Source organism: Megascapheus bottae, chromosome 6 (assembly GCF_031878675.1).
Source record: "Megascapheus bottae isolate mThoBot1 chromosome 6, mThoBot2.hap1, whole genome shotgun sequence".
In the NCBI taxonomy this organism is placed as follows: Eukaryota; Metazoa; Chordata; class Mammalia; order Rodentia; family Geomyidae; genus Megascapheus; species Megascapheus bottae.
Genome location: NC_143514.1, coordinates 32,653,245 through 32,672,747, shown reverse-complemented (window position 1 = coordinate 32,672,747; position 19,503 = coordinate 32,653,245). Strand labels below are relative to the sequence as shown.

General features: G+C 37.0%; 1 protein-coding gene across 1 annotated transcript in view; it reads left to right on the top strand.

The window, feature by feature from the left end:
* The window catches only part of St6galnac3 (ST6 N-acetylgalactosaminide alpha-2,6-sialyltransferase 3), a 328,618-nt gene that overhangs the window by 102,704 nt on the left and 206,411 nt on the right, over nucleotides 1-19,503 (top strand). The window contains exon 2 of the mRNA XM_090333713.1: nucleotides 6,813-7,222. Within this exon, the coding sequence (XP_090189839.1) occupies nucleotides 6,864-7,222 (359 nt within the window). The 5' untranslated portion in view covers nucleotides 6,813-6,863. The remainder of the gene's footprint in view (nucleotides 1-6,812; nucleotides 7,223-19,503) is intronic.

Sequence of the window (19,503 nt, the reverse complement as noted above, 5' to 3'; positions counted from 1 at the left end):
CCGGCCTGGAGCCCTCCACGGCTGCCGCTTTTCGTGGCTTGGAGCCGGCAGCCGCTGCTTTTCGCAGCTTTCCGCGGCTTTCGAGGCTTGGATCCAGCAGGGAGAGGTGGGGGAGGGGTCCTCGCGTTCTGAATTCTTTGAGAAAGTTGGATGTGAGCTTTATCTGGATTTCTTTTCCGGTTTGAGTCCTTCTCCATTGCTTTTTGAGTTTGTTGTTGTGGATTTCTTAAGGTAGTTGGCTCGTGAGACTCTCTGGTTCTCTCTTTTTTTTTTTTTTCTGCCAGTCCTGGGCTTGAGCTCAGGGCCTGAGCACTGTCCTTGGACTTTCTCAAGGCTAGAGCTCTTCCGCTTGAGCCTCAGCACCACTTCTGGCTTTTTTCTATGTATGTGGTACCGAGGAATCGAACCTGGGTCTTCATGCATGCTAGGCAAGCACTTTAACCACTAGGCCAAACTCCCGGCCCTGGTTCTCTCTTTTTGTGAGAGAGATAGGCAGCGTCCCTATTGTCTTGGCGCCATCTTCCTTACCCCCTCATCTATGCATTCTTAATATGTATTTCCTTAAGTTGTTTTTCTGTATTTGTTAAATGTAAAGTGAGCTGTAGCATGAGCAGAATATCCAGTTTCCTAGATCTTTGTAAGTGCTGAGCAGAGAGTGAGCTATGAGTTTCAGGATGTTTGTACCATCTCCAGCTCCCATGACTTTTCCTATGGTTTTCACATGACTAATGTGGTTTTCTAGAATTGGTGGGGCTCAAGGAGGTTTGGGGCAAGGAGACCTATTCCCTTTATCTGTGAGACCAGGCTCCAGATCAATATCAACTGCCAAGCTCTTGTTTTCAGTCCCAGAATTTGATGGCAATTATTTATTGCTTGAAAGAGAAAAACATTTCACAACTGTTGTTTTAAAAACTCTGAAAGCCTGGATTTTGGCCTAGTGGTAGAGTGCTTGCCTAGCATACACGAACCCCAGGTTCGATTTTCGATGTACCACATACATAGAAAAAGCGGGACGTGGTGCTGTGGTTCAAGTGGTAGAGCCTTGAGGAAAATCCAAGAACAATGTTCAGGCCCTGTGTTCAAGCCCCAGGACTGGCAAAAAAGGAAATAAACTAAATAAAAACTCTGAAAAGCAAATTGAGAAAGAAAATGAAAGAACATTTTAGTACTCATTTTGTTGGGTCTTGACTTAGTCTTTCTTTTATTAATTTATTTTAATTCAGTTGTAAAGTTGATGTATAGAGAGGGTACCGTTACATAAGTAAGTACATTTCTTATCCACCATTCAAGGGAGAGGAAAAGAATAGAATAAAAGGGAGAAATGAGAATGATGTCAGATTGCATTATAAATGCCACAGAACTGAGAAAAAATAATGGGAGGGGTGAATTGATGGTGGAAGTGTCAAAAACATTCATTTATATTTTTGTTAGCTTTGTGATGATATTAGATGATATCTGAGATATTTTCATCTATATGAACAATATTGTAAGCTAATAACTTCCTTCAATATTTCCCATGCTTCTATGAGAATATTTCATGAAAAGTAATGTAGTTCTCTTTTTGTTCCTCTTTTTACCCCCAATGCCAGCTAGCTTTATGACAGCTAGTATTATAGTCTATTTTGTAACTTTGGGATAATTTGCTAAGATACTGAACAGGATGTTTGAGCCACAGTAGGCATTCATTCATTCACATATGTATCAATTCTTGTGTTCAATGATATATTTTTTTTGCCCTCACCACCATTTCTTATGCCTCAGTATTTCTCTTGCTTACTTATTCTCTACTAACAATCTGGACATTCTTTTATTACCTTTCAAAGAATGGTGCCTTGTTTTCTGAGAAAATCCCTCAGGCCTCTAGCTGATCATTAAACTTCTCCCCCCTCATACCTCAGAGCTATATACTGAAAATAATGTTCACCATGACTGGAATTATAAAATTATTTTACCCTTCATGATAACTTTTAAATAATAGGTGCTAAATAAATGTTATTTGGCTGCTGAGTAGATGCCACTAATTACTTTTTAAAATATATATGTTGTAATTATTAAAAAGTAATTCAAAAGTTTAAAATTCTATTAAGTCAGGTTATGAGGACAGTGGTTTCCAGTCAGTGTCCTCCTTTCCATTGTCTTTCTGAATTTTCTCATCCATCCATTATCTGCCTTCATGTTGTATACTTTAATTTTTGCAATGATGTACATTGAATATAGTGTCTGCATTTACTCACCTTTCCCCTCTCCCTCTAACAATGTACATTTTTTTGCCCTTCCTCCCAAAATATGTTTCTACTTGCTGTCATTCATTATTATTATTTTTTTTTGCCAGTCCTGAGGCTTGAGCTCAGGGCCTAGGCCCTGTCCCCAAGCTTCTTTTGTTCAAGTGCTGCTTTAGCACTCTACCACTTGTGCCACATCCCCACTCTGGCCTTTTTTGATTATGTGATATGGTTGAATCAAACCCAGGGCTTCATGCATGCTAGGCAATTACTCTAGCTCTAAGCTACATTCCAAGTCCTGGCATTCATTTTTATGAACATTCCATTCGTTGTTTAAAATACTTATCACTTTGAATTCCTCCCTTACATATGCCATCCTGTAGTCAGTTTGTGTGTATATGCATAGAGGCCTGTATATGTTATTGTACATATTTGTAGTTTAGATCTAGCCTTCACATATAAAAAAACATGTGCCACTTGTGAGCCAGGCTTACTTCACTTAACATGATTTCTTTTCTAGATGTAACCAAATTATTTCCTCTTCCAAGTTGATTGTTTTTATTTTTGATGTTTTCATATTTATTTATTTTTATTATAAAGATGATATGTAGAGGGCTTATGGTGTTATGGGTCAGGTAATTAGTATTTTTATTTTTTTAATTTTTTTATATTATTTTTATTGTAATAATAGAAGGGTTACATGATATTTGCCAGATAGAAGGTGCATTAATTCACATACATTGATACCTTTTCACATGTCTTGGCCCCCATTACCCTCCCCCCACAAGTATTTTTATTTTTGAAATGTCACACTCCCCCACTAATTATATAGTTCATTTTAAACATAATAGCTAGTGAATATCACTGCTGCATTTGTTCATCCTTTATTCCGCTGCTCTGTGCTCCCTCTTATAATCCCCTAAACAGATAATCTTATACACAAGACACAATGTACAGAAATCAAGGACAGTGACAGAGGAGAGAACAAAATAACAAAAAAACTCTCTTATTTCCATTTCTTGGAGTTCATTTCAATAAACCTCATTTGATGTGATCATATGCACATAACTATTGAACCTTTGTGATCCTCTCCTAAGAATCTCCTCCTTTGTTCTCACTGTGTGAATGTTTAGAGTCCTATATAATTTATCATGTGCAAGTGTAACTTTTTGTCTTTTACCATTTGTTTTGTTTATGTGTAGATTTATAGGTACATTGTAATTACCACAAATTAGGGAAATCATGCATTCTATGTTTCTTTGGCTTTGGTTACTTCACTTAAAATAATTTTATATATTTTTCCAATTCTTTCCATTTCCTTACAAATGTTGCAATATCATTTCTGATGGAAGCATAGAATGCCATTGTGTATGTATATACCACATTTTCTTTATCCATTCATCTATTGAGATGTATCTGGGTTGATTTCATTAGAATGTACAAGTCACAAGATCCAGAAGACAAGTATTCTCATGAAAGTAAATAAAAAGGGAGTAACTCAAGTGAAGAAGAAATTTCAAAATTAAGACAGAACTTGACAACTTGGAACCAGAGATTTTCAACCAGTCTTTTTCTGGCTGTAACAAAGGTCTTAAAAAATTCAATTACTCAATCTAGAAAGAGAACCATTTTTTACTGGGGCAGAACAGACCCATGAAATGTATTTAATATATTTTTCAAGTAAGACCCCCCAAATCAAATATAAGTTCAAGAAACAGCAAGGCATTTAACCAAGACAGTTGAGGTCAAATATGTGACAACAAAGCTAATGAAAAAAAAAAAAAAACAGAGATAACTAGAAAAGGCAGCTCTTCAATCTCTTCAATCAAACCACTCTTCTATGCCTGAGTATTTTTTGCTTTATTATGGTTTGCAGTACTTTCAAGGTGCCAATGGTTAAACATATAAATGTGTACCCTGGGATTTTGCTAGCTCTTTTTGTCCTATGGACATTCCGACTTTGATTAGGAATAATTTCTTAATATGGCCTTATGTTCCTGCCATACTTTCAAAATGGTCCATATAACTACATAGCAAGTAGAGCAGTCATTGAATTCAGCCAAGTGTCCTGATACCTCTTTCAGGAAGTTAGATTGTGACCATGTACACATCTGTGATTGTGTCTTGAGGGTAGTCAAGGTGACAGACAGTGTAGCCCAAAAATTGTCAAAAGAAGGAGACTATTTACCCAAAGCTGTTACATTTCTATCCCTCTTCCCAATTACCTGTTTGTCACATAAACAAGAGATGTTCTCCCTGTGTGTCCTCAAGTAGTCAGTGGCTGACCTCATAAGCTGCACAGATGCGACATCCCCAATATATTGTCACAAAACAGATTGTGATGTCTTAATGGATCACATTCAGAGGTTTCAATTGTCAAATGAGACCAGTATGCTGATTCTTATTAGCTAAATGAAGCTTTGTTACAGCAAAACCAGCTAATTCACTCTAATCACTGGGAAATCCAGTGCAGTTTGTTATATTTTATGGAAAGAATTCGTTGAAACCACTTTTTTCTTTAGTTTGTGGTGTTTTAAATATTACAGAGGCTAGCCCCCAAATATTGTTTTATTATCCAGTAAAGTACCAAATGCACCTTGGTGATGAATTGGAGTGTGCCATATCTCACACACACACACACACACACACACACACACACACACACACACACACACAATGTAAAGTAGGCAACAATTTGCACCTCTGACTTTGGAGAATATCATGTGTAATGCTTGTTAGTCTATGTTGAAAATGGGAAGAATGTTTCCTAAAATGATATAGGTCAGTGTCTCACCCCCAGAACCAGCTTTTTGTGCCTCTATTTTCCCACTGTCAATTCTCTTTATCATCATAGACTGTAGCACCAACATCTGGGTTCCTATTTCCAAGGGGTCTAATATTACTCACCCCTGGAGTAAAACTATTCTAACATAAAGCCTAGGATATTTGCTGTTTATCTTATTTCAGAATCCTCAGGGCAGTAGCGGTGAAGGCAGCTTCTTTGGCAGAAGAACTTTAAAACAATTCATATATTGCACTGAGGATATGTTTCAGTGGTAGAGCACTTACCAAGCATACTCAGGGTTCTTAAATGTTTTCTAAGCAAAGCCTCTTAATAATCACCCCTGCCACGCCACACACACACACAACTGATCACTCTTAAACAGTATTGTTGAAGATGCTGTATACTTTATTACTTCACAAGAACTTGAACATAGACTCTATTGTGGTAGGAGCTTTTTTTGAAAAAAAAAATATATATGCCTGTTGTGGGACTTGAACTCGGGCCTGAGCACTGTCCTTGGGCTTTCTCAAGGCTAGAGCTCTACCACTTGAGCCACAGCACCAAAGAATGTGGTACCAAGGAATCTTTGCATGCTAGGCAAGCACTCTACCAGTAGGCCAAACTCCCAGGCCCTAGTGAATTGAAACTCTTGAAAGTGTTCCTGCTACGTAGTAGGACATTAATATAATAAATACTGCAGTTATCTATCACAGGTAGGAAATATTTGTCTCAGTGACTTTGCTGAGGTACTTTATCTCTCAGTTTATCAATGTAGATTGCAACCAACCGAGCCTGCTATTATGTTGATATGTTTCCTTGAGATTGCTTTTCTCCTTTCCTTGAGATTGCTTTTCTCCTTTCATCTAGATCAACAATTATTCTAAATTAATTAGAAAAGTCCATTTCTTTCACAGTATTAAATTCAGTGCTGAGAGTCCTAATAAATTATTTTTATTCCGTTTCTTTCATGCCTTACTTTAACCAGTTGAGCTTATAATGTATTTCAGGGATCTCTAGGGAGTGAGGTTAAAAAGAAGATAAGATATAGTTCTTACAGAATTTATTTTATAAAGGACAGGTATAAGTAAGCAATAAATTAGTAAACTCAACAAGTAAACTCAACTCAACAAGTAAAATAAAGCTAGTACCACAGGAGAGAGAGGCTGTGAATGTGGTTTTGCTGAGTTCTTAAGTGAGGTGTTCCCTTATTCACTTAGAATTAATGTAAATGTGAAGATCTATAAAATGGTGACTTGGAAAAGTTTTTAAGTCTCTGTGTAATGTTTTTGTAGCCTAGCATTTTTTCGTTGTAAACAGTTCTGGTTTCAGAAAATCTTTAGAGCCTGAATCTGCAGAAATCTTCACACTTTTTTTATTAGCTATAACTATATATGGAATTGATGCCTGAATTCATTTTTTTTGCATCTCTTCCATTGCTACCAACTTGATTACAGAGATCAAGTCTTTCTATGTTTGCCAATTTCATTTAAAGCTACAATTTTAAATTTAAAAATTCATCATTTAGAGTGGAAAACAAACAACTCCTTTCCCATCTAATTTTGAGTCAACTGATGAGAATAAAAATATGAAACAATTTTTCAACAGTATGAATTTGCTTTTGTAATGGAAGCATATTGCTAACTGGAACCCACAGTCTCTGATACAGGTTATCCAACTTGTATGTGTATTTAGATAAGCCCCTGTTTGCCAGTCACACTGAATTGGACATTTTATTTTTTCCCAGAGGAAACAGCTTGACGAGGCCAAATTTACTACCTGCCCTCTTCCTCATTTTTGTTTTTCAGCCTTTGCAACTGGACTGTGACCTTTGTGCCATTGTGTCCAACTCAGGTCAGATGGCTGGACAGAAGGTGGGAAATGAGATTGATCAATCATCTTGCATTTGGAGAATGAACAATGCCCCCACCAAGGGTTTTGAAGAAGATGTTGGCCACATGACTATGATCCGGGTTGTGTCTCATACCAGTGTTCCTCTTTTACTAAAAAACCCTGACTATTTTTTCAAAGAAGCAAACACCACGATTTATGTCATTTGGGGCCCTTTTCGCAACATGAGGAAGGATGGCAATGGCGTCGTTTACAATATGTTGAAGAAGACGGTTGAAGTGTATCCGAACGCCCAAATTTATGTGACCACAGAGAAGCGTATGAGTTACTGTGATGGAATTTTTAAGAAGGAAACTGGGAAAGACAGGTGAGTCCTCTCCACAGCAGCCTTATTGTCTTTTATGCTAAATCTTTTAAGAGTCTTATTGCCAGCTATAAAATGAACAGAGTTATATATATATATATATACATATATATAATGATAACTATACATGTTTCTTACTATTATGATGAGTTGATGAGCGAGCAACTAGATCCCACTAATTCCACCTACACTGCCTTCTGTTCTCTCTATTTTAATTGGCTCAAGGCTCCAAGAAAGGCTGGGTGCTTCTCCACAATATCTTTAGACCTTTTCTGTATAGCTCAGCTCACTATTGATCAAATTGGATTCCAGCTGAAAGAGGAAGTCTACACATTTCTACTTCAAAACGTAGAAATGCAAAGGAACTTTAGGATTATGGGTTAACCTTAACTCCTCTAGAAATTGTGTGAAAACTTTGAGACAGCAGGTGTAGCAGGCTATAGATTCTCTAATAAGATTTCATAGCTTTTTCCATGTAAATAGACCCTGAGATTTTTGAATACCACAACTTGATATCTAACTTGTAAAATATAATACCATATTGAAATTACACATTACTTAAAATCATGAGCAGTTGGAGGGGCCGGGAGTTTGGCCTAGTAGTAGAGTGCTTGCCTAACATGCACGAAGACCCGGGTTCAATTCCTCAGTGCCACATACATAGAAAAAAGCTGGAAGTGGTGCTGAGGCTCAAGTGGTAGAGCTGTAGCCTTGAGAAAGTCCAAGGACAGTGCTCAGTCCCTGAGCTCAAGCCCAGGACTAGCAAAAAAGAAATCATGAGCAATTGGAATCTTGGAGAGAAATGAAGTATAAATACCCTTCACTCAATTATCCAAAAAACCACTTTGCATTTCTTATTGTATTAGCTTTCTGTACCATTCTTTAAAATGCTCTCCCCCCTTTCTTTTATGCAGGGATGCTCACCTCATTCCCACCCTTTCACTGCTCTCTCCAATGTCCTCTCTTTGTTCCTTTTTCAGTCTTTCTCACTCTACTACCATTCTGTCACTTGTCATTTTCTTTACCTTTAGTAATATACTCAGTACAAGGGAAAGAAGCAAAATTAAAATCAGCTAGTTCTTTGTTGATACATTTAGCTCTAATAAACAACTGTTAGAAGAACATATTGAAACCAGTAGTTAACGTTTATAGTTATTTGTGAATTTTGCTTAAATTATAATTATAAAATTATAATTCAGTTATAGCCATAATATCAACATTCCTATCTCCTCAAAGTGTATATCATGCACTATTCAATGTGGTGAGATATAAACTTTTAACTATATTGCAGTATATATTTGAACAGAAATCTTTTCTGATGTCTCCATATGTAATTTTCCTGCTAATAAATTTTAAATCTTAGGTAGATCAAGTCTCCTACTAATAATGTGAGTTGGCTTTCGACTTAAACTTAGAATTTTCTACTTTTGAGTGGAAATACATTGCTTCATGTGAAGTACAAGACAGAAAAAAAAGTCATGGGATGAGTCTTGGCAATTATTTGAGTTTTTAAGAAGAATACCAAAAGTTACATTTGAATCAGTGTAACATTAGCTGTCTAGATAGAAAGGAAATAAGTAGAATGGGTCTGGCATACCAAAGAAATATGCTCACTTGTGGCACTATTTTATATAAAAGGGGCCATTCTCAAAGGGTTTTGGAAACTTCTAGCCTCTCAGTAGCAATACAGTTCGTTAGACAAATTTGGTATTTGATTAGGGTTATCCTTAGGGTGTCCATAAACCCTAGAATCAGCTAAGAAATTAGCATGGTGTTTGTTTGTTTCTATACATATGCATCACGTGGCTTTTTGTGTACACTGCATAAGGGCAAGGAGAAAACAATTAGGGGAAGCTGTGATGAGAAAAGCTGTAGATTGAAAAATTATATGATGATTTTTTTCATTTGGCAAATGTAATGTGCAGATATCATTTGAATGATAGAATTACCAAAATAAAAGTTTATTTTAAAAAGGTCAGTGTGATTTTTTAATGCATCCTTGCTGGCTGTTTTCCCACTAATTCTCTTTCATGACTGGTGTCTTTTCTGAGTATATAATCAGACAGAATGAAACTGTGTTTTAACAGTGAGCAGAGTATATGAGAACCTTCTTAGGAGGCAATGTAAGGATGGTCAAAATAACTTCAACTTTAGGGTTTGAGTCATAAGCTTAACTCTAACTGTAAATGTAGTAAATGTGTATTGTTTAAGGATATCTCATGGTACTATGGTATTCATTGATGCTATTTCCAACAATAGTGTCTTCTAAAATATTTTCTGAAGAAAACATGGAACATCTAAAGCAAAGGCTAATGGAGTAACTTCTATTTTAGCACCTGTTCAATTTGAGTAATTATTAACTCATGTTCAATTTCTTTTCTTGAGTGCACTATTTCTTTTTCCCTTCACAAGTATGTTTTGTTTGTTTGGTTTTTGTTGTTTGTGTTTGTTGGTCTTGGCGTTTTCACTCTGGGCCTGGGTGCTGTCCTGAGCTCTTCAGTGCAAGGCTTCAGCCCTAACCTTTGAGCCAAAGTACCACTTCCGGTTTTCTGGTGTTTACCTGGAGATAAGAGTCTCACAGACTTTGTGAGTTATGGGGTTTTATCTTGGCCTGGCACTGTCCCTGAGCTCTTCAGCTCAAGGCTACCACCCTAACCTTGAGCCAAGCCCCATTTCCCATTTTCTAGAGGCTAATTGGAGATAAGAGTCTCAGGTCCTTTTGTGCCCAGGCTGGCTTTGAACCTTGATCCTCAGATCTCAGCCTCATGAGTAGCTAGGCGAACCACCATGCCTGGAGAGTCTCATAGACTTTAGTGCCCAGCCTGTCTTTGAACCCTGTTCCTCAGATCTCAGCCTCCTGAGTAGCTAGGGTTATACAGATAAGGCAGTGGTTCCCAGCCCAAGTATTATTTTGATGCAAATACCAGGAATGGTTTCATTTCATTGACAAATGTTTTCATGAACATCTCTGAAATTTAATTCTGTTAATTAAGTAAGACTTTAATTTTAAAAACAGCAGTAAGAGGATAGGAGCGGGGCCATAGCAGTAGAGTACTTGCCCAGCATGCACAAAGCCCTGGGTTTGATTCCTCAATACCACATATATAGAAAAAAGCCAGAAGTGGTGCTATGCCTCAAGTGGTGGAGTGCACACCTTGAGAAAGCCCAAGGACAGTGCTCAGATCCTGAGTGCTAGTCCCAGGACTGGCAAAATATATAAATGATTAAATAAATAAACAAAATCTAATGTAAAACCAACAGTATTTTCTTAATTTTACTGTACATTTCATCAGTGACTAGTTTGCTTACTTTTGGTGCTAAAAAATCATTAATAGTCATTGTATACATTTATGAAGGCATTTCATCATTTCTTTTTATTTATTAGTTAATGTTCTCTGTATGATAAACTGTCCCCATTAACCATTTTGCTGCCCACAAGATAAAAGATAGTATTACTCTTTTCATTTACCGATTTTATTGCATTTGTTTCCTAATACCCTCCAACTTGGACTGTAAATTTTTCACTGTTAATTTTTCCATGTTAAGCTGTATGACTTATTTAAAATATATCCTTATGATCAAACTATTACACTGTCCTATTTTCACCAGTGAGAACTTTTGGTCAATATTGGTGCTATATCTGTCTGATGTGTTGATAGACTTGAATAGTGTCTATGCTTCCCGGTACTGCAAGATCTTCCAGGCTTTTGTTGTATATATCCTCATTCAGATATTTCTAGATTCAGACATTTTCCCAGAAAACCTTGATTCTTCTTTTGTTGTTGTTTATTTGATTTTGGTCAATTGTGGGGCTTGAACTCTGGGCCTGGGCATTGTCCCTCCTTGATTCTTTTTTATTTTATTTTATTTTATATGGTATTTATTGTTAGGATAATGTATAACAGTTATATTTGTCATGTAGTGGGTGGATTCTCAATCTTCTCATCTTTGTCCCCCTTACCCTCCCCCACCCCCTTCCAGTCATCTCATTCTCCCCCTTCCCTTCCCTATTTCAAGTAAACAGATCTGAGATGATATTAATGGGTTGATTTTTGTTTCTTAGCCTTATTAGTAGACAGAATATAATAATGTAATTTATGTATACTATATAAATATAAAGTTATTATAGGTCTGAATAAAAATGTTCAGTTATTATTCAGAAAAAAAGAAAGGAGATAAGAATGTAGCCATGCATTCCAAAGCTATTCTTTGAAACTAGGAAAATTACAAGGAGGGGTGGGGTTGAAAGTGAAAAGGAAGAATAAAAGGATGAGACTGACCAAGTTGAATTGAATTTATAAACTGACATATTGAATGTTCACCCCTTTGTACAACTTTTTAAAATTCAGGGAGGAAAATCAGGCTTTTACTTTACCTCACCTGCTTTACATCTATTTTATTTCCTTGTCTTTTTTTTTCTTTTTGGCACTACTGGCTTTGAAGTCAGGGCCTTGTACTTGTTAAGAAAGTGCTGTACCACTCAAGCCACCCTATTGTCCCTTTTGGCACTGATTGTTTTGGAGACAATCTCCATGAGTAGAGTGGTCTAGACCATAATCACCCTTTTTACACTTTCCCACATATCTGGTATAACAAACACATACACCTATACCGTAGTCTCAAGTTTATGCCCAAGCTCTTCTCAAACTCTTATCCTCCAGATCGCTGTCTCTCAAGTAGCAAGAATTTCAGGCTAGGGCCACTGTGCCCAACCTGTTACTTCTTTATCCCATGCTTTATCCCAGCAACATCAGTGTTACTATTCAACTTATTATTTTTCACCCACTTGCTCAAGGGCAGCAACAATCTCAGAATAACAGTAGTGATAGGCTCTGTCACTACTACAAGCATGTAAATTACTGTCCACCAAAGAAGATGTTTTATGTGATCATACATTCCTTGTAGGTTTAAATTCACAGTGGGGTTTTGTTATACAATCCCCTAATATTTTCCCCTAAATAATTAGAAGTAAAGTAATTGGTACATATAGTTTTAGGCATGAGAGTCCGGAAAGAAGAAATGTCCATTTAATTTTACATAGATGTAAAGATATTTTGTTTGGCTTGCCTGAATTTATCATTGTACTGTCACCAAGTAGTCATTTTTAACAGGAGAATTTTAATCAAAAGATCATGTCACCATTATTAGGTATAATTTATAGAATTTTTAAAAATTATGTCATGGGTACCTAAGATGATTCATGATAGAAAAATGGAGTACCTCAAAGAAAAATGTTCTTCTCAGCTTGCTTCCTCAAACTGTCAAAGTCATCTTTAGAAACTATAACCTTTCTATTTAAAGTAACCATCTGCATTTTTCAGTGCTTTCATTTTTCTCTTATAGGATTCCTCATTGAGAAAACATGAAGTAGGAGAAATGTGTTCACAATGAAACTTAGAAACTTAGAATAAATCTAGACTTTCATAAGTAAATATATTGAAATACTTCCTCAAACCAAATGAAAGTTTTTTTTTATTTTATTAGTTCCTGTCTAAAATTACTTAGCTTATGAATTAGAGAATGTGACCTTGCAGAGAGGACTAGAAGAACAGAAAGAGAAAGCTGATTGCCCTTTGTTAATCTTCTAAGACCCAATTTCCTTTGGAATTCTAGGTCTTTGGGACAATGTTTGCCTTTATAGTTTCACTTACCAAAGATGCTTTTGCAAAACTAGAATTAGGAATTCTGTAGAACTTTTCAGTCCTTCTTAAGACCTTTGGAATGAACTGTCTTTGATTTCAAAGAATCTAACCAAAATGGATCTTTTTACCCCCATTGAATGATTGGAGTGTATCAGTAAGATTAGCCTGCTTAGTATGCATTTACATTCACATATCTTAACACTGAAAACCTTAGAGGTGGCTGTTGGGCTAAGAGTGTATATACTACCACATGCAGCATTGAAGAATGTGGTTATGCGCCCAGCATACACACATACGAAGGAATTGCTCCTTCCTTGAAGATGCATGGAGAGCCAACATGCAGTGTAATGCCTGCCTCGTAGCAAGTAGACAATTGCAGCTTGCATCCCACTTCAGAAATAAGTTGGCAAATGTAGATACATTATTTAATCAAAGAATAATTGAGAAAGCTATAGTCTCCATTAAAAGAGCAAAGCTAATTCTAGGCAGATAAAGGACTCTGAGCTGCTCTAAATAGGTCTTAATTAGCTGGCACCAAAGTGGCTCCCCCTTCAGGGATGAATGAAATTAATGGAAGTTAGCAGCAAATAGATCAGTGTTTCAAGATGTCTCTGCCTCAGGTGAAGAGGAGCGAAGAAGGAATCATTGCTGAGGACCATTTAGGAAGTGTGATGCATGAGTCACTTTCAAAAAAATACCGAGGAAACAGAAGGCTGATTTGTAAATATCAAATTCTCTATACTGGCTCATATTTGTCATCGTGCTTCATCCATTCCTACTCAATCTTAAGGAGAGAAAGAAATCACTGACATGCCATCCCTTCGTGCTGTCTGCGATGACAGTTTTATAATCTAGGAAGGGTTTCAAGTGCAGCCCAGGATTTGCTATTTCGACTGGGTCATTTTGAAAGTTTCTCTTGCTGCTACATGATTGACTGTGAAGAGTAAAGTGACTCACATCTCTCCACATCCGTTCAATTTGCAAAAGCTTTGTAGTTTCTAGATGGAGTAGACAGGTGTGTAGAGGAAGGTAGAGACTTATTCGAGTATTCTCAGCTTATTTTGAATAGCTGCCCTCTCCCTACTACCAGTATTCAGGCAACAATTGTGTTGTCAACAATCACAGTGTGTCATGGAGGAGGGACACAAACATAAAATCAACACAAAACAACTCTACTACTCTAAGATTCACGGACACAAAAGTATACTGCATTCTGTGCACATGAAAATCTAGTGTTTTCTACCTTTGAATATATAGCTCCTAATCTCAGGAAAACTTGGACAAGAAAAAGTAGGCAAAGTAGATTTAAAAGACAGGACATAGTATTAAAGAAAACATTCTTTTTTGTTGTTTTGTTTTTGAAGGCTATATTTGCAAGCACAGCCTCAAGAACATTTTCAGAAGCATCACTGACATACCACTGAATAAAATAATTTCATGTTTCCATCTCAGATGATATATTTGACAAGAACAACATGTACACAGCAGTCATGGGCAAACCTGTCAGATTCCTGATTCAAAAAGCATAACATGGCACCCAAGACACTGTTTACATGCTAACAAGCATGGAGGAACAATAGACTTCATTTTTGCCAGTATTTATGAAGGAATCCAGTGACCTACATAATGCCTGTGCTCTCTAATATACATGTGCTAACTATTCAATGTCAACAGGTCTGTTTTAATAATGGATACAAGGGATTATTACAATTTATCAATCCATCCATATGCATATTTCATGTGTTTAAAAACACAACTGTGCACCCTCCTACTCACACACACAAGATAAAAACTGTGATATATGTGACGAAATAGCTTAGTTTCGGATTAAGACAAGTGCAACATCTCAGACTTATTGGCCATATTTTTAATAGGAAATCTGAGAAGACCACTGATGATGACTGTAAATCAAGCCTTGAATCAATCCAATTTAGGGATATAAGGTTCCTGGGCTAGAGAATGTGGAAACACACACACACACACACACAATGTGGGTGGACATAGAGTGAGGGAGAAAGAGAAAAATGGGAGGGGAGAGAGAGAGAGAGAGAGAGAGAGAGAGAGAGAGAGAGAGAGAGAGAGAGAGAGAGAGAGAGGGAGGGAGGGAGGGAGGGAGGGAGGGAGGGAGGGAGGGAGGGAGGGAGGGAGGGAGGGAGGGAGGGAGAGAGAGATTATACTGTCTAGAAAGTTCCAAAAGACATTTAGACTGAGCAAATTCCTTAATGTTCAGGCACTTAAATTTTGTGAAGCATGCGCATATCTCCGCACACATCTCAAGTCATAAGACTTGAACCATGGGCCTGGGCGCTGACCCTCTGCTGTTCAGCACAAGGCTACTGCCCTACCTCTTGAGCCACAGAGCCACTTCCAGTTTTCTGGTGGTTAATAGATGAGAGTCTCACAGACTTTAGTGACTGGGCTGGCTTTGAACAGCAATCCTCAGATCTCAGCCTCCTGAGTAGGCATATAAGCATGAGCTACCAGCGCCCAGCAAGTATGCAAATTTCAAAGGCAAGCATACCTTAAATTTCTAGTCTTGTTAAAATAGGCCAAAACTGTGACATTTTATGCAGACTTTAAAGCATATTTAATTGTTATGGAATTTACTTCTATAGTTAATTTACCCCTGTCTTTTCATAATTTATATTTCTCCCTTCCCTTCCCTTCCCTTCCTTTTCCTTCCTTCCTTCTCTCTTTCTGCTCATTCTTTGTTTTGTTGACCATATTCCTCTCTTCATGATTGTGTATCTTACCTTGGTATGTTGTATATATGATTATTTGTTTATTTGAAATAGGAAAGGGAAGGGAGGGAAACAAGATGAGGGGAGGGGGTGGGGTGAGGTAAATGGGGGCAAAAACATGAGAAGGGGTATCAGTGTGTAAAGTAATGTACCTTCTATTTGGCAAATAGAACTGTAACCCTTTTATTAATTACAATAAAAAATAAAATTAAGACTACTTACTTTTCTCTCAATATGTATGAGATAGAAACAATTTCTTTCCCTCTATTCTTGTATATCATGATACTTTTGAGGATGTGTGTCAGTCCTAAGCTTGAATGGCAGTATCCCTCAGCTTTTTTGTTGAGCTACTACTCTACCACTTGAGTCACAGCTCCACTCCCACTTTTTTAAATAATTTTTATTGTGATTAATAGAAGGGTTACATTATATTCACCAAATAGAAGGTGCATTACTTCACAAACATTGATACCCTTTCTCATGACATGGTCCCCATTTCCCTCCCACCCTCCTCCTGCTTATCTTGATTTCCCCCTTCCCTATCGAATTTCAAATAACCAATTAAGCATATATAAAATATATCAGATAACAAGGTGAAATATTGTAACAGTAATGAGATAACCAAGGGATGGCAAAAGACATGAGAATAACATAGTATATTAAGGACTACTGTCACTCATTGTATGGTTTTTGTTTCCTTCTCCTGGAGGTCCTTTCATTTAGTGTCATACTATTTGGCCTAATGTCTCTAGATGTTGTTCTATTGTTCTCTGTTAGGAGAGCCCAAGGTTTCTACTGATTATGACAAATGAGGGATTCTCTTGGGCCTATGTTCCTTTGAGTCTGGCTTATTTCACTTACTATGATTTTTTCTGTCTTTCCATTTCCCACTTTTTGATGTGTTAATTGGAGATGAGAGTCTAAAGAACTTTCCTGCCCCAACTGCAATCCTCAGATCTCAGCTTCCTGACTAGCTAGGATTACTGGTGCTCAGATACCTTGATTCTTTTAAAAAATTATTTAAAAAGTATTTTTTTATCCTGTATTACTTCTATCTGGACTTCTAGAGTTTTAGTTGGTAAGTAGCCATGTTGATATACCTTGAAATCATCTCAAATGTTGTAAGATGTCTAGAAATGTTTTCTGGATTGACTTTGTACTGCTGGGGGATAGGGGTGGAGAGAAAGTGATATACAAATTACTGACCTTACTGCTTTGAGACAGGGCATGAGAGTTTTCATTGTTTACAAGGTAACAGGCCAATGCTGTTAATAAGTGGATACATATTTGAATTTTGCTGTTTTATATGCTTTGAATAAAAGGACAAGGTAGCATTTAATTATTTTCTGATTAAGTGAAATACATAAATGAAGAATAGCTGTTTTCCATTGGTCCTGGTAAAGTGCTATTGGCTCCAGATTTAGTGACCTTAAGCCATAATGTTGGGGTTCAAAAGTCTTTAAACATTCAAGAAAATATTCTTTCACAGGTAATATACTTCTTGAAGCCAATAATTGTGTCCATTTCTATATTTTTCCTCAAAACTAGTGTCTTGGTGATTTGTCACTAAAACATCAAATAAAAATTCTGTTTTCTCTCTATCTCTTTCAGACAAATAACCCAGGGATATTACAGGGTCACTTGAGTTGACCTCAACAATAAGCAATAGCTTATTTTTCATCTTCTGTCATTTCTACTATGAGTGGACACTTTTCCTCTCACACAAGTGACCGCCAGTAAGGCCATTCCTCTGCTTTTTTTACTTCTCTTGGCCCAAACCATACTTCCTCAATCACAGCATGTGTCAATGCAATCCATACTTGTAAACAAGTAGGATAGTAACACTTTCATGAAGCCTCTGGAAGATCTCTACATAGAGTTCATATTTTCTCCTGGGGAAAAGCAAAACAAACCAAAACAGAATGTTCTAGGATTTTATTTGAAAGGTTGGGAGGGGTGGGAAGAGGGAAATAGGGACAAAAACACTTTCCAATATTGTTGTTTATTGTTATTACACTTTGTAGGTGGTTTATAAGCACACCAATGGGTTTCTAAGCACCATAATATAGTAATTAACTCTTGCCAGCATCCAATATACATTTTTTGGATGAATGAATGAATAAATAAATAAATAATAAAAATACCATCTTATACTTTTTTAAATTAAAAAATTCCTTTATCATTTGTTGAAAAACTTGAGAATTTCAGAATAATTTTAGTTTGTGGAGAAAAGTCATAGAAATGTGCAAGAGGCAAGTTCTAGAATTGGATTCTGATAGAAAAGTTTCCACAGTTCTATTCAGAGAGACCACCCTTGCTCTATCTTACCCAAAGGTTGGCAATTCTATTACCTTCACTTGGCTTTTGTGACTGGGTGCTGTGTTTGTAATAACTCACTGACAGAGCCATTCCTCATGCAGGTTTCCATTTTCGTTTCTCTTCAGTGGTGAAGCTGATTCCAAAACTTCTCTCGCAATTCTGTTAGCTGTCAGCTGCCGGGTGAAATCAACAAATCCTAGCACTAAAACCTAAAGTTCCACTTTGAGCCTTAGGAGGCAAATAGAAGCACTACCACAGAAGGCAAAAGGAGAGACCTATGGAAAGGAGAACTAATATTCTTAGTAATTACATCTCAGTTTTACTGACCATCTCTTTTCATTGTCTCTTAATTTGAATCCTTTTTTTTTGATAACAGAGAAATTGAGCTGCTATAGTGAACATATTCTAAAATAACTTCATGATGCACATAAAGATAAGAAAATTCATCAAGGTCTTCTCAACTCGATGCATTAATTAGCTGATGAATTTGTATATAGACTTGGAAGAAAATTAATGAAAGCATTTCTTTGAAAAACAATCACATCATGTCACTGTTCTGCTCCAAACACTGAAATGTGGCCTTTAGTTTTCTGCAGAGTAAAAGCACAAGTTTTCACAATGACTTTCAGTGACTCCCATAGTACCTGGTCTCCTGTTTTCTCTCTGGCCAGCCTTTTCCTTCTTTCTTTCTTTTTCTTTCTTTCTTTCTTTCTTTCTTTCTTTCTTTCTTTCTTTCTTTCTTTCTTTCTCTCTCTCTCTCTTCCTTCCTTCCTTCCTTCCTTCCTTCTTTCCTTCCTTCCTTCCTTCCTTCCTTCCTTCCTTCCTTCCTTCCTTCCTTCCTTCCTTCCTTCCTGTTTCTTTCCTTTCATGAATTTTTTATTGTTATTAGAAAGATGAGATACAGAGAGGTTATAGTTACATCAGATAAAGAGTATATTTCGGGCCAGGAGTTTGGCCTAGTGGTTAAAGTGCTTGCCTAGCATGCATGAAGACCCGGGTTCGATTCCTCGGTACCACATACATAGAAAAAAGCCGGAAGTGGTGCTGTGGCTCAAGTGGTAGAGCTCTAGCCTTGAGAAAGTCCAAGGACAGTGCTCAGGCCCTGAGCTCCAGCCCATGACTGGCAAAAAAAAGATATATTTTTGTGCTCATTTTGCTGTAGATATATAAGTACTGGGCATACTTACTTTGGGGGAATATTTGTGTTGGTTCATAGTCAGAACACTGTCTTCCTCCCCAAGCACTACAGGGCCAATTCCTTCCAGAATTTTTAGTTTTTACCTGCTATATGAGGCTACCGTGATGTACTTAACATTGAACTATGTGACTCACATACCCAGCATTACCAATACCTCTTATTGTTTTACTTCCCCCCCACATACTATGATATTTTTATCTCCTAATATTCTGTACAATACACTTGTTTATATTATTGTGCACTGCATTTTGTGTGTCTCTTCCACTGAGATTTAAGATCTTTAGGGAAAGACTTCTCTGTTCTCATCAGTGATATAGCCCAAGTATCTAGAATAGTATATGATGTATAAGAGATGCTCAGTATTGCTGATTTAATGGTCTAGGG